The sequence below is a fragment of the Amblyomma mixtum genome, chromosome 5 (assembly GCF_055824585.1).
Source record: "Amblyomma mixtum isolate Tamu chromosome 5, ASM5582458v1, whole genome shotgun sequence".
Taxonomy (NCBI): domain Eukaryota; kingdom Metazoa; phylum Arthropoda; class Arachnida; order Ixodida; family Ixodidae; genus Amblyomma; species Amblyomma mixtum.
The window spans coordinates 197,624,374-197,639,632 of NC_143016.1; the positions used below are offsets into that span (position 1 = coordinate 197,624,374).

General features: G+C 50.4%; 2 protein-coding genes across 3 annotated transcripts in view; both read right to left on the reverse strand.

Annotated features, from left to right (window-relative positions):
• The window catches only part of LOC149345378 (alkaline phosphatase-like), a 113,097-nt gene that overhangs the window by 48,148 nt on the left and 49,690 nt on the right, over positions 1 to 15,259 (reverse strand). Inside the window, exon 2 of one of the 2 annotated variants that reach the window (XM_089546607.1) lies at positions 12,121 to 12,455. In XM_089546607.1, the coding sequence (XP_089402733.1) occupies positions 12,121 to 12,455 (335 nt within the window). Of the gene's footprint in view, positions 1 to 6,961; positions 7,490 to 12,120; positions 12,456 to 15,259 lie in introns of those variants that run through there. The other variant, XM_089546608.1, reaches the window with a different exon arrangement.
• LOC149345379 (uncharacterized) lies at positions 5,799 to 6,955 on the reverse strand. The gene has a single exon (XM_089546609.1). The coding sequence runs from the start codon at positions 6,929 to 6,931 to the stop codon at positions 5,807 to 5,809; it is 1,125 nt and encodes a 374-aa protein (XP_089402735.1). The 5' UTR covers positions 6,932 to 6,955; the 3' UTR covers positions 5,799 to 5,806.

Here is a 15,259-nt window from a genome sequence, read left to right on the forward strand (position 1 = left end):
CGAGCCGAAATTGCCGCTGCCGTTCGCCCTGTGCGGTGGCAATCAGAGAGCCAGATCGGTGGCGGCGGATCTGTATATGTGCACCGCCCGAGCCGAAATTGCCGCTGCCGTTCGCCACTGCGAAAAAATTACGAGGAACTTTAGCGGCTAAAGTGCTGAAAGGCGAAAGCCTGAGTGCTGCATTCTGCTACGTGATTGTTCACTGCACATTTTGTTGGTGCATTAATTAACTGCCAATTAATGACGCTTAAGCTTCGCCTTTAGAAGTGGAACGCGACAGCGTGTTGTAGCGCTGCCACGGAGTCCAAGGAACGCCACCACCCGTTCGGCGCGGTGCGTTGCCCTTTGAACGCAACGCTTTTTGAGGAAAGGAAATGGGGCTGTAATTCTCTGTCATCTCGGTGGACACCTGAGCCGCACCGTACAGGAAGGGAGGAAGTGTGAGTGAAAGAAGAAAGAGGGGCCGTAATGAAGAAAATGAAAATTGTATTTGAGGAAAGGAAATTACGCATTAACTGTCTCATATATCTGAGTAGACACTAGTCGAAAATTGTATTTGAGGAAAGGAAGTTGCGCAGTAACTGTCTCACATATTTCGGTGGACACCCGTCAAAATTCGCGCGCGGTGACGTCACGACAATTCGGAACAATCTGAAACGCGGACAATTACGCCTTGCTCGTCGCTAAATTGGTTTCTGAGGAAAGGAAATCTGTCTCTCATATCTCAGTGGACACCTAAACCTCACCGTAACGGGAAGGGAGGAAGATGGGAGTGAACGAAGACACCGTATTCACTAGACGCACCTTTGTTCATTCCAAACCATCGTGCTGGCAGGGCGGAGTGGAAGCGTGCTCGACTCGCACTCCGGAGACCGGGGTTCGATTCCCAAGCTCGGCAAATTTCTTACTTGGTTTTATTTATTTGTCTGGTCGGACTAGAAAGGTTAATTACACTAATTAGTTAAGTAAGCAATTAACTAAACTCAAAGTTACTTGGAGCATCACTATACGACCCCTTTAATTGGTTGCATGGTTAGTAGCCAAAGTACAATTGGCCCCGATTGAAATTCGCGCACTGTGACGTGACGACCGTTTCGACCAACTGAAAAGCGTGACATTCTCTGTCGACAGCTCCTGCTTACAACGAACATAAAGACAAACAGCAATTTCCTAACACTTATGCGGGAGAACATCCCGTTCCTCTCGCTCGTAACGCGTCCCACGGCTGTGACAACCTCGCGAGGCACTTGTATAGATCTCGTCTTTGAGAATCAAGCATTGGTGTACCAAGTCGAACATATATCAGTCTATTTCTCCGACCACAAAGCTTCCTTCATGACTGTCAAGAACTGTTAGTGGAGTCTTTGTTAAAGGAATACGTGTGAAAAATAAAAAAAAAATTCTGTGATAGCGCATACATGTGTTCCTTGATTTCTTTGCCTCAATCTATCGAAAAGGTGAAACAGCTTATTTGCTGCGCTCAAATTTCGCATTAGGAAGTAACGTAATCGTCGGTAATTTTTTTTTTATCTCCTGACTGGCCGCGAACGTTCGCTGCCCTTCGACGGTCTACTCATATTTTTGAATAACACAAGCTGTCGAGCTAGTTGGTGTCTCCGAACGAAGACGAGTGGACCAAGTGTCGCGCATGTTCTGGGCTTGTGTGCTCTGTGCACATTCTGTGTTCCCGACCTGTGCGCTGCACCCGGGTTGTTCTTGCTTCGTCCCCGCCTTGGGCCACGTAACATCTTTGGTGGTGGTGGTGGTAAAACTTTATTTCCCATAGTAGGGGTCCTGAAGGACACTCGGCTAGGCACCGGGTGTAGAGGGCAGCTCCCACGTAGGCACAGAGAGCCCGAAGCTCTCCGCCGCCGCGCGGGCCTCCGGGACAGCCCGAAGCTGCTCGTGAAGTGAAGCACTTTTTAGTACTTTGTCCCAATGTTCCTTGTTCTGGGCGTAGGCGTCACTTGATGCACAACCACACAGCATATGGGTCAAGTCTACACGTTCACTGCACTGGTCACACACATGTTGTCCGTCGTAGTCTGGGTCGCTGTGCTTCATGCGCCAGGGGTTGGGGTATGAGTTCGTTTGGAGCAAGCGTAACGTGACCGACTGGCTGCGGGTTAATTTCTTATCCGGGAGGGGAAACGCTCGCCTGCCTAGATAAAAGTGCTTAGTGAGCTCGTTGTAGGTGAATAATTGATCCCTGTACTCGATATGTGGAGTAGCGGGGGAAACCGGAGGGACGCGGCCGATGATCCCTCGCGCCGCCTCGTGTGCGATCTCGTTGAGATTCCGCAGGCCACCCCCTAAGCTACCCATGTGTGCCGGGAACCATACGATGGAGTGCTCGGTGATGTTACTTCCGCCTAAAATTCGTAGCGTCGTCTTGTCTATTCCGCCATTGGCGAAAGCTCGAGTGGCTGCTCTAGAGTCGCTGTACACAGTTGTGAAGCTCGAGTCTTTGAGAGCTAGTGCTATCGCTGCTTGTTCAGCTACCTATGGTTTCTTCGTGAAAAGTGTGAGTGAGTTACGCGCCCGCCCGTGTCCGTCGACTACTGCTACCGAGTAGGCATGCTTTCCCGCTATGTACGCTGCATCCACGAAAGCTGTCTGGTCTGGAAACCTTGCCGCGTCCGCAGCGAGGGCTTTGGCGCGGGCGAATCTTCTTCCTTGATTGTGGATCGGGTGTACGTTTCTTGGGAAAGGGAACACTTCAATTGCTTCTCGCACGACTTCAGGTACCTGCAGGACGTTGTCCCTTTCCGCTATGGTGTTCAGCCCGAGCTTGACGAGAATCTCTCTGCCCGCTTTAGTGCTTGATAGGCGTGCGATCTGTGCCGTGTGCTGTGCCTCGATGATTTCGGCAAGGGTATTGTGCACTCCAAGCTTTAAGAGAAGATCAGTGCAGGCATTATCGGGAAGCCCCAACGCTGTCTTGAAAGGTCGACGTATGTGTACTTCGAGCCTTTTCCGATGTACTTTTTTCCAGTTGAGCATCGCAGCCACGTATGTGATGTGACAGAGTACAAAAGCGTGGACCATTCTAATGGCGTTGCCCTCCCTCAATCCCCTGTGCCTATTCATGATGCGCCGAAACATCCGGATCGCGTTTGCAATCTTGATCGTGATGCTGTCCAACATTGCCGATTTGGACCCGTTGCTTTCGATGATTAGTCCTAGAATTCGTATTTTGTCAACCGCCGGTATGCGATTTCCATCTCTGTCGTGTAACTCTATGCATGGAGTGGGGTGTCTGCGCCAGTCGTTGGAGGGGCGCCCTGGTCTTCGGGGGTGGTATATGAGCAGCTCCGAGTTTCTGGAAGAGCCGCGAAGTCCCATTGGGGCGAGATGGGCCTCGGTAACCGTGATGGCTTCGTGCATGGTAGCTTGCAATTCTGCATCGCTGCCACCGTTACTCCAGATGGTGACATCGTCTGCGTATATGGTGTGCTCCACACCAGCAATTACACCCAGTGCGCGAGAAAGCTTTGTCATGGCCAAGTTAAATAAGAATGGTGAATGTACTGAGCCTTGTGGTGTTCCCTTATCGCCCAGTTCAAAGCTCTCCGAGAAGTGCTCGCCTATCCGGAGAGTTGCCGTTCGATCCTCTAGAAATGCCTTGACGTAGCGGTAGAAGCGTGTTCCGAGATTGTGGTCAGATGTGGCTTTGAGAATGGCTTGATGTGTGATGTTGTCAAAAGCTTGTTCCACGTCGAGTCCCAGCAGCGCCTTGGTGTTTCGTGTGGGGTGATCCAACAGACTTTTCTTGATTCGTAGCATAGCGTCTTGCGTTGAGAGACCCTGCTTGTAGCCTATCATATTGGAGGGGAAGTACTCCTTTTCTTTTACGTATTCCGAGAGTCTATTAAGTATGACGTGTGCGGCTAGCTTTCCTAGGCAGGACGTTAGTGAGATGGGCCTTAGGTTTTGTAGGCCCAGCGGCTTGCCTGGTTTTGGGATGAGGACCGTGTTTGCATGTTTCCATTCGGCAGGAAGATGGCCAGTTTTCCAGGCTTCGTTGATTTGTTCCGTCAGGAACGTGACCGAGCTGTCCTCTAAATTTCGGGGAGCCCGATTTGTGATACCATCAGGGCCTGCTGCAAAGTTACTGTTGAGTTCGTGAATTGCAAAGTGTACTTCGCTTTCTGTGAAGTCCGTATCTAGCTGCGAGTTTGGGGCACCGTCATAGTTCTTCCTTTCTAAGGTACTGGGTAGCCCCGATTTAAGTGGTAAGTACCGTTTGGCAAGGTCATTCACAAGGACTTCGGCAGTAGTGGTTTGCCTCGCGCAGTGTACTAATTTACTGAGCCTGGTGCGTTGCATAGTTTTGGACTTTCTTCCGTGTTCGTGGAGGAGGTGTTTTATGAGCCCCCACCCACTCCCTCTGCGTATTTGGCCGTTGAGGGAGTTACAGACTTCGTCCCATTGTTGTCGGGAAAGATCCACGCAGTATTCTTCAATTGTCTGGTTGAGTTCGGCAAGTTTCCTTCGTAGTCTTCTGTTGAAACGTTGCCCCTTCCACCTGGCTAGAATGGCATGTGTGGCTTCGAGAAGATTCGCTAATCGACTGTCCATTCTCTCAACCTTAACGTCCGTGGTAATCGTTCGTTCTGAGGCTGCGATGTCGGCTTTGAGCTGCTTGGTCCAGCTCGTTATCGTTTGCTTTGTGGTTTCTCCGGATGAGTTGGATCGCTGCGTCCGTACTGCACGGAATTTGTCCCAATCGATTAGTTCGTACTCCCTTTGCCTCTTTCCTGGTATCTCTGCATCAATTCGGAGAATATAGTGGTCACTGCCAAGGTCGATGCCCGAGTTGTGCCAAGCGCATTTCTCTAGGCCCCGGACGAAAGTGAGGTCCGGTGTGGTGTCTCGACATGTGGAAGTGCCACATCTCGTTGGGGTTTCCGGGTCTGTGATCAGCGTGAAGTCGAGATCGGAGGCTGTCGTGAGAAGACGATCTTCCTTGCTAGAGGGATACGCGTAGCCCCAAGCCTGGTGTGGGGCGTTGAAATCTCCACCTAAAATCAGCGGACTATCTTTGGCGATGTGCGCAATCTTGCCCAGAATGCCTCTGAACCCTTGCCTCGTATCCTTAGGGCTGCTGTACAGATTTGTGAGGAAGATGCTTTGCTTGTTCCCTACGTGGTCGTTCGGTGTGATCTCGATCGTGAGGTGTTCTAGATAGCAGGCTGTGTGGCGGATGTCATGCCGAATGTATGGGATCTTCTTTCCAATCAGTAAAGCGACGCCTCTGCCTTGCTCGTTTCTGTGGGCTTCGGCCTTATAGCCCGTAAGGGACAATTCAGTTGTGAGTGTTTCTTGTAGCAGGATGACGTGTGGCTTCTCGGTTTCTGATTTGACCATCTGCAGGAGGACCGCCCTTTTTGAGGCGATCCCCCTGCAGTTCCACTGCCAGACGCGGAGATTGCGTGTCTTATTTGGCACTGCCATGTTGACCGTTGTAGCCCCCTTCGCTTGCAGTGAGACCGTCGCGAGGTGGGCTTTGCGTTCCGATGTGTTGTGAAATCCTCTCCATCGCCGGTACTACCGTATTGTTCAGATACATTTCCATTTTCTGTACTCGCGTGCTAAATATGTCCATTTTTTCGTTCATTTGCACCATGCTCTCGTGCATTAGCCTCATAATTTCGCTGATGGCGTCCATGGCATCCTTAACATTTGATCGCACGGCTATTCGCGGTTGCGTTACAGCGCGCTTCTTAGGAGGCCGGCATTCTTCGCGTTGTTCTTCCTGTCTGTCATCCTCAATGAGTTGGGGAGTTTCCATATCGGTTGATGGCTAGGGAGTCTGCGTTGGTTGACTGCTGTTCGCTTTACCTATCTTAGTTAATTCGAGTTTTAGCTTATTATAAGCGGCTTTTAGCTCTCTTAGTTCCTGTTCTAACATAGCTATCCATTCTTTATCTGGGTTGCGGGACTCACTTTCCTTTGGAGTGGTCGTCATAGCGCCTCTGACCTTGTCCGCCCACGTGCCATCACATCCGTTGTTCTTTCCACCGAAGCGCACCTGTGAACGACTCCTGCTTGGCCCCGCAGGTGTGCGGCTCCGCGATTGAGAGCGGGAGCGGCTGCGTGCCGACGTCTTGGACACAGATCGGCCTCGCTCCGCGTGCTGCTTGTCTTCTGCGACTAGCTGTGCTATCTCTTGTTGCTCCCGTCGCGCTCGTTGTCGTCGAGCGCGTACTACGTATGGAATCAGATAGCGTTTCCTACACACCTTGTCCGCTGTCGCGTGCAAGCCCCCGCACAGCTTGTATTTCGGATCGCACACGTGGGATGAGGTGGGGTTAGGAAGGCCACAGCCCCTGCATTCGGTGGAGCCCGGCTCGGGGCAAACGTCCGCACGATGTCCGAGCTTGCCGCATACGTAGCATACGTCTACTTGTCTGCGATACAAGTAGCAGGGTACCAGCGTGGGGCCATATCTAACGAAGTTTGGGACGCGAAGGCCATCAAACACAATGATCACTGACCCTGAGGTCTTGATTCTTTTCGCCGCTAGTGCCAAGGAGTTGCGGTCATTTACGATGTTTCTTTCAATAGTTCTGTGATCGTCGGCAGTGTCAATGTATCTGATTACCCCTTTGCAGGTGTCGCTTGGGGCAGTTTCGTAAGCGCTGACTGCGTACTCTTTTCCGGCTATTCGGATAGCCTTTACATCCGCGTACTTGTCTGCATTCTCTCGAAAGGGCGTGCTCGCCACCATGATGTTCTGCGTAATATTGGGACATATAATGTCCTCCGTAGTCTGCTCAGGATTAAGTTCAACTGCTTCCATGAGGGCTTTGCTCACTAAGGCAGGTCCGATCTTTTGTAAGTTCAAGCCGCCCTTTGGGCGAAGCACTATTTTGATGTCGTCTTGCGGTAGGGGTGGCATGGGTGAGGCTCTTATCACCCTGTTCATAATGTTAGGAGACGTACGAGAAGAGCTCACCTGGCCGTCGCTTGCTTTCTGTGAAAGTTGCGCAGTGGATGATGGGGCGCGTTCCTTCTTCTTCGTTTTCCGGCTGGTCACCACTTTCCAGCCCGTCTCGTCCTCTTGTCCATTAGCTGTTGCTGAAGTAGTCGGCGGTGCTGGTAAATCTTCCGCAGAGCTATCCATTTCCTCGGTAGAAGTTGCCATTATCTTCCTGTCGCGCCGGGCGCGAAGGGCGGGTGGCGTCTCGCCGAGCTAGCGCGTTCCTGGACCGACGCGCAGCAGGCGCGCGTCGGTTGAGACGCTAGCGTCTGGCGTGCGCACCTAGGCCCAGTTCGACGGCGGCGTGGACACGGCAGAAAAGTACTTGTAGATTCGTCATAAATGATGGCCCACCTCAAAAATTGGTATCCACGGATTCCTTGCAACCTCACGGAATTGCTGGTGCAAGAATTTCGGCGAAATTAGATAGAAATCGCTGCGGAAGCATGTGAAGATAGCGAAGCCGATGGGAGCACGTCCACACACCTCGGCGACAGCAGCGCCCTCTCCAACATCTTTGGTGGTGGTGCGGATTTTATACTCAGCCCACTGCAGAGCTTCGGAGGGGCCGGGTCTACCGCCATGGTTCAAGCCGGGAAGTCAAGATGCCTCGCTCCTTTCATGGTCATCGCTCATCCTCGCGACTCCGGTACCTCTTCCGACACTGATTGCATAGATGTTGAACACAGGCTTAGTCTCTACCAAGGCGTCAGCACTTGCAAAACGGGGGACCCAACATTAACGCTTGCTAATGTCATATTTTATCTCAATGGCACGAGTGTGGTATGAAACCCACGAGGACGACCTAACCAGCTGGGACACATTTAAAGTGAAGCTGAGAACTCTGTTCGGTAGGCCTAATGATTGGCACCTCGCCCCGTAAAAACACCTCGCCCCGTAAAACGAGACCAGTCTTCGACTGAAAGCTACGTGGCCTAGATTCACGACATCTTGGCTCTTTGCCCCAAGGTCGACGCTGCCGTGAGCGAAACAGACAAGGTGGGCCCCGTGTTCAAGAGCTTTGCAGACGATGCTCTCCACCTGGTTGTTTGGAAAGACTGCTCCACTGCTGACACCATGATTAAAGAGTGCAGTCGATTTGCGCAAGTCAACGGCCGCCGCATTCCGCTGTCGTTTTCCCGCCTTCAGAACAGAGCCGCGACATCTTCCTGTGAGGACCAGCGATCTCTGTTCCGGACGGCCTCGGACGCTCCTCCTGTCGCCGATTCGGTTACGCGGATTGTTCTACGTGAACTGGAGACGCTCGCACCTGCGATACCTCCTCCACACGCCCCTATATGTTCAGCAGCGCTCCTGGCTCCCTTGTGTTGCTCTGCGCCCCGTCCCGTCCCGTGGACCTGTGTGGAAAATTTTTGCCGCGCTATACAGGCCCTTACCGCGTTGTACGTCCCGTGACCGCGGTGATGTGGCAAATCACCGCCACTGCATCCACTTTCCCGGCCCGCTACGCCCCACAACGACATCGCTCATGTGGCACGCCTGAAACCGGGACTACGTTTTTCCGCGGGGGGGGGGGGGGGGGGTGCTACTGGCGCTGGGAGGACGACGAAATCACTAGAACGACGAAGACGCTGTGGTGTGTGCTTGCGTTCTGTTCGGCTGTACCACGCCATCGATTCTCCGCCTAGCAGATTGCTTCTGCTGCATATATATGTTACGTAACATTATGCGTGTCTTCCAATAAATCTCGTTAGGACTGATGCTTGGGCGAGTTGGTATGCCATGTTCAAGAAGAACAGCGCGAAAAGACAAGGACCAAAGGAAGATACACAAAGACAAGCGCTTGTCTTTGTGTATCTTCCTTTGGTCCTTGTCTTTTCGCGCTGTTCTTCTTGAACATTCCAATAAATGAAGCAGTTGTCAGTAGCACGCTGTCCTGTCCACCTTTCTCGTGTCTGTTTTGTATTGTGTCTTCTTATGAAAAAAAAACATGGCTCATAAGTTCTTTGGGGGATGGCCAGCAGTCTGATTGTGCAATACGGCGTTCAAGGAACAGCTCGAGATCTTCGGATATCATTGGTGCAAGAAGATATGAATTATCGCGGGGCTATTAGAAGGTCGTCGCTGTCTGAACTGCATTACATCGAGGCGCATTTGCTGCTGAGGCAGAACCGCAGGTGGGCGCACGGGGAGAACTCAAGGGACCCGGTGAAGCATGCTCAGGACTAGCTGCCTTGCGGCATTAGAGAAGGAGGTTTCGCTGCATTCTAATTCGCGGTTCAGTGTAGAAACTGCCGCATGTTGCCTTGACCACGAGTCCAGATGTGTTTATTTCTGTTCCACCCTCGAGTTCGTGGCGCCGACCTTCATGTGTCTGCCATTTCATGCGCAGCCATTTTGTAGCCGACTTACGCTATTGTGTGATCTGTTTGTTGAGCCGTCGCCATTTCGGACAACCATAGGTTGTGACCAAAAATAACCACCGCAACCCCCGCCTTTCGTCTCTGCTATCGAGCTTGGTGCGCCCTCTTCTGTTCCCGCAAACCTCAGGAGGAGCATCTTGCCGCCACCACGTTGGGGCATTGCTGCGTACAATTCCGAATCTTGTGACATATCACAAACCGCAGCTCGTGGAATGCACGGAAAAATATGGACGCTAAACGACCGCTGTCCGATTTTGTAGGGTGGGCTGTTGTCTTCCAAAATGCACGGCCTGTCTTTGTGCCCAAGAGGGTGCGCCGCCAGGATTTGGCACTTGCGGCAACGCAAATAATTAGTCAGTCCCACAGTAATCATGTCAGAAGCGCTTCTAATAACACCGTTTGTTTGAATGAGACCAGCGGTTTCGCATGCTTGAAATGGCACGTCCTGTCCACTAATTCGAAGGCATGCTACAACAAGAAGTGCGAAAGGCACATCGCTTGCACGGCGTGGGCAGCGAGCTGGACGCTCTGGCTTAAGTAGCGGATCGAAAACTCCGCATTGGATCTTCCTCACAGAGACGGAGATCTGTCTTAGTACGTCGAGTTATGACTCGGTCGATCCGTTTAATGCGCTGATCCATGATGCGAAATGGCTGCTTAGGCTTCGGCCTAAGCAGTCATGCAGCATCAAGGATGAGCAATTATATGGATAGACAGAGTCATATGATCGAAGGATCGACTGATAATCATCATCATCATCAGCCTGACTACGCCCTCTGCAGGGCAAAAGCCTCTCCCATGTATATTCTTTTAACCCTGTCCTTTGCTGCTGCGGCCACCGTATTCCCTCAAATCTTCTTAATCTATTCCGGCCACTTGGCTTTCTGCCACCCTCTCCTGCACTTGCGTTCTCTCGGATTCCACTCCGTTACCCATAACGACATGTGTTTATCTTTCCCTCGCATTGCATATGCCCTGCCCAGTCCCATTTCTTCCTCTTGATCTCGTCCTGACAAATAACAGGAACCTAACGCATGGGAGTAATCCCTGTACATGTTACGGGTGCTGTGCAGTTGTGAACAAGAGCAAGCTTCCTGCTTCTTTATCCTCCATCCGATGCGGCAGAACTGATGCGAGCTTCAAGAAAAGGATGCTCAGATATGCCTCCAGTGCCGCTATGTTCCTCGAGACAGAGCGGGGCGAAGGGGTTGGTGCCCAGCGGGAGGAGCATCTTTGGCCTTTGGAATCCGGGTTGTCTGGAGCCTGCACGCCTCTTTCTTCGGGTAGTGGCAGTCCGCTCAGTGGCTCACATTAGTCCGGCGGGGTCATGCAGGAGCGAAAAACTCTGACGGGGGTACCACCTAGCAACGGTGGCCTCCGGCAGCAAGCCGGCGGCGACCGGCTTAGACAGCAGTATCCCAGATAGCAGTTACTGCAAGTGGCACATAATAATCCAGCAACTCAAGAGCGCTCGAAAACACGCTCGTCGCTCTCTAGGCCCAAGTCGAGTCTACGCCGGTAACTGCTGCGCAGAACCACAAGAGGCGCAACTTACCACTAAAGGAAAGACGGCGGGGGGCCTTATAAGTGCACTAAGGGAAGACGACGGGACAAAAGAAGGCACGAATACACACACACAAAGCGCAGACTTCCAACTGACTTTATTTAGCGAAAGCAGGGTGCTTATAAAGGCTATTACTGCAAACAAGGAGACAAGCAGAAGCAAAGGCAACGTGCGTACGGCAATGACAGTGTCCACAAGACCACGTGTGGTTACGACCCATGAAAAGCTCGGATGTGCCCATCTAAGAAATTGATCTCTTGCCTTGAAAGAAATAAAGAAGGCGCGCTAACACACTTCTCGCCCCTTTTGGAAATGAAATAAGCCTCGATAACTTCTCTTCCGGCTTTAGTTTTGACCTTAGAAAGGAACTTTGTTTTTTCCAGGTAAGAAGAGCAGTTTTTGGTGTCGCAGCTCTTACAATGCAAGGGTACATTGCTGCCAGTGCCGCTGCTGAGGGATCGCCTGTGTTCCAAAGCCCGCTCATTAAAACAACGGCCCGTCTGGCCTATGTAGGAACGAACGCATGACAGAGGTATTTCAGAAACAACTTCGGAAACACATTTCGTGACCTTGTTCCGGTGGTTCTTCTTGCAAGTGGTGGGTTCGTTTCTTGTTCCAGTCAGAAGAGGGCTCACTTTTTTCAGTTTGCAGGGTGCCGAAAAAACAACGCAAATCCCATACCTTTCCGCTACCTTATTGATGTTATGGAATAGGCAATGAAAATACGGCATGACAAATGGTGGCTTGAGTTCCGAGCATCTTTTATCTTTTTCATGTGAAGATTTTAGCCTTTGAAACCGGCTTTCGCAGGTGCCAAGAAGTAGATGACGGGGATAGCCAGCAGAAAGAAGGCGCTCAACTTGACATTGAAAACTGGATGACATAGTGTTGGTACATGGTGTGGGCACCATTTGTCATGCCGTAACTTAAGAGGTTCAAATGCTAGTAAAATATATGCTCCGACGATCGGCATTTCCACGTTTGTTTGCGGCATTTCGTCGCAAATTGAAAACCGAAACGGCGGTCCATTAAGCAGCCAAGATAACTACCGAGAACAGCTCAAAGAGACACTGGTGCTATAATGCTTTACGCAGGCAGACATTTCATGCTTACACTCAATACGCGGCAGCGTGTCGCTTCACTGGCTCTGTGCGACAGCTTCGTTTATCGAAAGGAATGCCACAAACCTTGACGTGCGAGTCGACGCCCAGGGTCTCGACGTTGGCCTTTACCCCGCACAGGTAGGCGGTGGCCGTGTTCGCCGAGTCCGACGTCTGCACGTCCAGCCCATACGTCCTGGAGAGGGACACGTGCGGGAACTGGTCCCATGAGAGCTGCTGCTCTTCGCCGCTTTGGCGGTGCAGCCGCTGGCCCTTGTAGATGCGCGCCGCCGTCACCGTGGGGATGCCCATCCCGTCGCCCAGGAAGAGCACCACATGCCGCGCCCGGCGCTCGTTGGGCCTCCGGGCGAGCCGCTCGGTGATGCCCTGGGCCCCCTGCTGGTACCAGTGGTGGCGGTCGGCTGCGAGAGACCATTCCATTGTGACTTCGCCCTGACGGCATGCTGTCACTTCGCCCCTTACTTGCGGGAAGAAACCCACAAACATCAGCTCTCTCCTTTCTACAGCTTTCGAGCCGTAGTGGGCCGGTGGGCTTGCATAGAAGTGCAGGTTTGCTTGGAAACTGATACGAAACACCTGCGAGGTTTACGACCGCATTGTGACTCGTTGCGTTGGCGAAGTAGGAAAAGCCGTTAGGAATATCTACTGGGAACATATGCCAGACGACTGAGTTACGATTATTTCCACAATAGTATTAAGCAACGATCTGGCGTAATCAGCGCACTCAAGGTTTGTATCTCTATCTGTTAACACCTCGACGCTTCTAAGTGCGTTTTATTTATTCCAAATTCGGTCGCACCGATTCGGTATCTGATTTAATGGCAGAAAATGGTATTGTCACTCTCCAAGCAAGAATAAAATTCCTCCGTCTTAAATTTTTATTTCTTTTACTTAATCACAAACTCGCACTAATGCTAGCCCTTACGTTTGCCCTCTTAGCCCTAGGGAGACTCTACTCTCATGCCCTCTCTTTAACGCCTCACTTTGCAAGGACTAACTTATACAAATTCTCCTTTTTCCCTAATACAATTGCAGATTGGAATAGTTTGCCTGCTTCTTCCCTCCAATCTTTAGATATGCTGGAATTAAGTATTTAATAGCTATGAAATCTTGCCTCCTGTCAGTTCTTTGGTGTCGGTTTTGACTGTGTCAGTTTTTTTTTGTGTGCGCTGATATTTTATGTGCACTAATAACCGTTTCAACTGGATTATGCAATGTGCTGATGTGTTTTGTAACTTGTGCTGTCATGCTTTTTTATTTTATTTAAATTTTATGTCAATATATGCCACTCCTTCTTGGGCGCTCAGCCTCCAGTATGTTCAAAATAAATAAATGAAATAAATACCAGCCGTTTCAGGGAAGCCCGCCACTGAGTTTTAAAAATATGGCTTTTGAGATAAAGAGAAACTTTTTGAGGCATTACAACACAGTCTGTCCTGCCTGGCTTTCGTGTTTGTTTCATGCTATTATTTACATGATTAAAATTCATTAACTCATCCAACTTTCGGTTTTAATAAAAAAACAGTACAAAAACAGAAAACCGAAACGTCGGACGCACGAGGAGCACAGAGTGTGAAATAATCTATTCGCTATCGAAAAATCAGGGGGAACTTTGTTGACCTAAAGTGCGGTGAGGCGAAAGCCTTAAGCGTGTTGTTGCTGCTTGTGTCACTGATGTGCGGTTAAGGTGTTAAGCTTCGCCTCTAAGAGTGGAATGCGACAGCGTCTTGCAACGCTGCCAGGGAGTCCATCGCCCGTTCGGCTCTATGCCTTGCTCGTCGGTAAATTGGTTTTTGAGGAAAGGAAATGTATCTGTCTCTTATATCTCGGTGGACACCTAAACCTCGTCGTAACGGGAAGGGACGAAGATGGGAATGAACGAAGACACCGTATTCACTAGACGCGCCTTTGTTCATTCCAAACCATCGAGCTGGCATGCAATTCATCAATTGCCGCTTTCGAAAACCCCGGGGCCTGACGGCATCTCAGAAGAATTTTATAAGGCATTTAAATACGTTCTAGCCCCTGTCCTGCTCCAAATTTTTGAGACAAGTATTGATGTTGAATTTCTGCCTCAGTCATTTACGAAAAGTCATATTGTCTTGATATCAAAAACAGAGGATAAGGAAAAACTTGGATTTGTAGATGGCTCCAGACCAATCACGCTTTCTAATGTAGATAATAAGATTTTTGCTAAAGTACTGTCAAATCGGCTGCAGCTTGCAATGTCTACTTTGATTGGGCCTCATCAAACATGTGGCTTGCGGGGACGATCAATACCATCTAACCTACATGTAGCGCGTACGGTGTTGCAGTATTGCAGTGACGCTCAAGAACAATTAGCAATGCTGCAAATTGACCTGGCAAAGGCATTTGATCGAGTGTGCCATTCATTTCTTTTTGCACTTTTAAATCACGTCAATCTCGGTTCAATACTTTCTACTGGCATACGCCTTTGTTACAAATCCTGTACCACGCGCTTGATTGTTAATGGCTGTCTCTCGCAGCCAGTCCCAATTCAGTCTTCGGTGAAACAAGAGTGCCCACTGTCTCCGCTCCTGTTCGCATTATACTTGGAACCACTTGGCATAAGTGCTATAAACAGTAGAGCTGTCAGTGGTTTCCCAATAATGGGCACGAACTGAAGGTATTGGCTTATGCAGATGACCTTGCGTTTTTTTTTGTACTGATAAGCCAAGCATCGATGAGGTTATTCGTTTAACGGAGGACTTTGGTTCGGTGTCAGAAAGTCGGATTTATCGCTCTAAGAGTTGCGGTCTTTGGTTTGGTAGCTGGGGTTCGACACCTGCTGAATATGCTGGTATAACATGGACATGCAGGCCACCAAAGTACCTTGGCGTCCCTTTGAGCGCCTATAAGCATAGCGTACATTAATGGAAAGACCGCGTGGCAACTCTTCAAACGTTTGTCCCCCATGGCCTCTCAATTTTTGGCAGGACGACCACCTGTAATCTGTTTCTCGCCACTAAAATATATTATGTACTGCAAATAATTCATTTCGCAAGACTTCCTATCCAGCGTTTTCACAGGGTTTTCGCTACTTTTGTGTGGGATTCGTCTTTTGAATCCATGAGGCGTGATAACCTTTTTCGGCCTGTAAGCGCTGGCGGCCTTGGTCTAGTTCAGCTGTATGTCCGACAGATATTGTCACGTTTCATGTTTTTCCGTGACACTACACACCCAA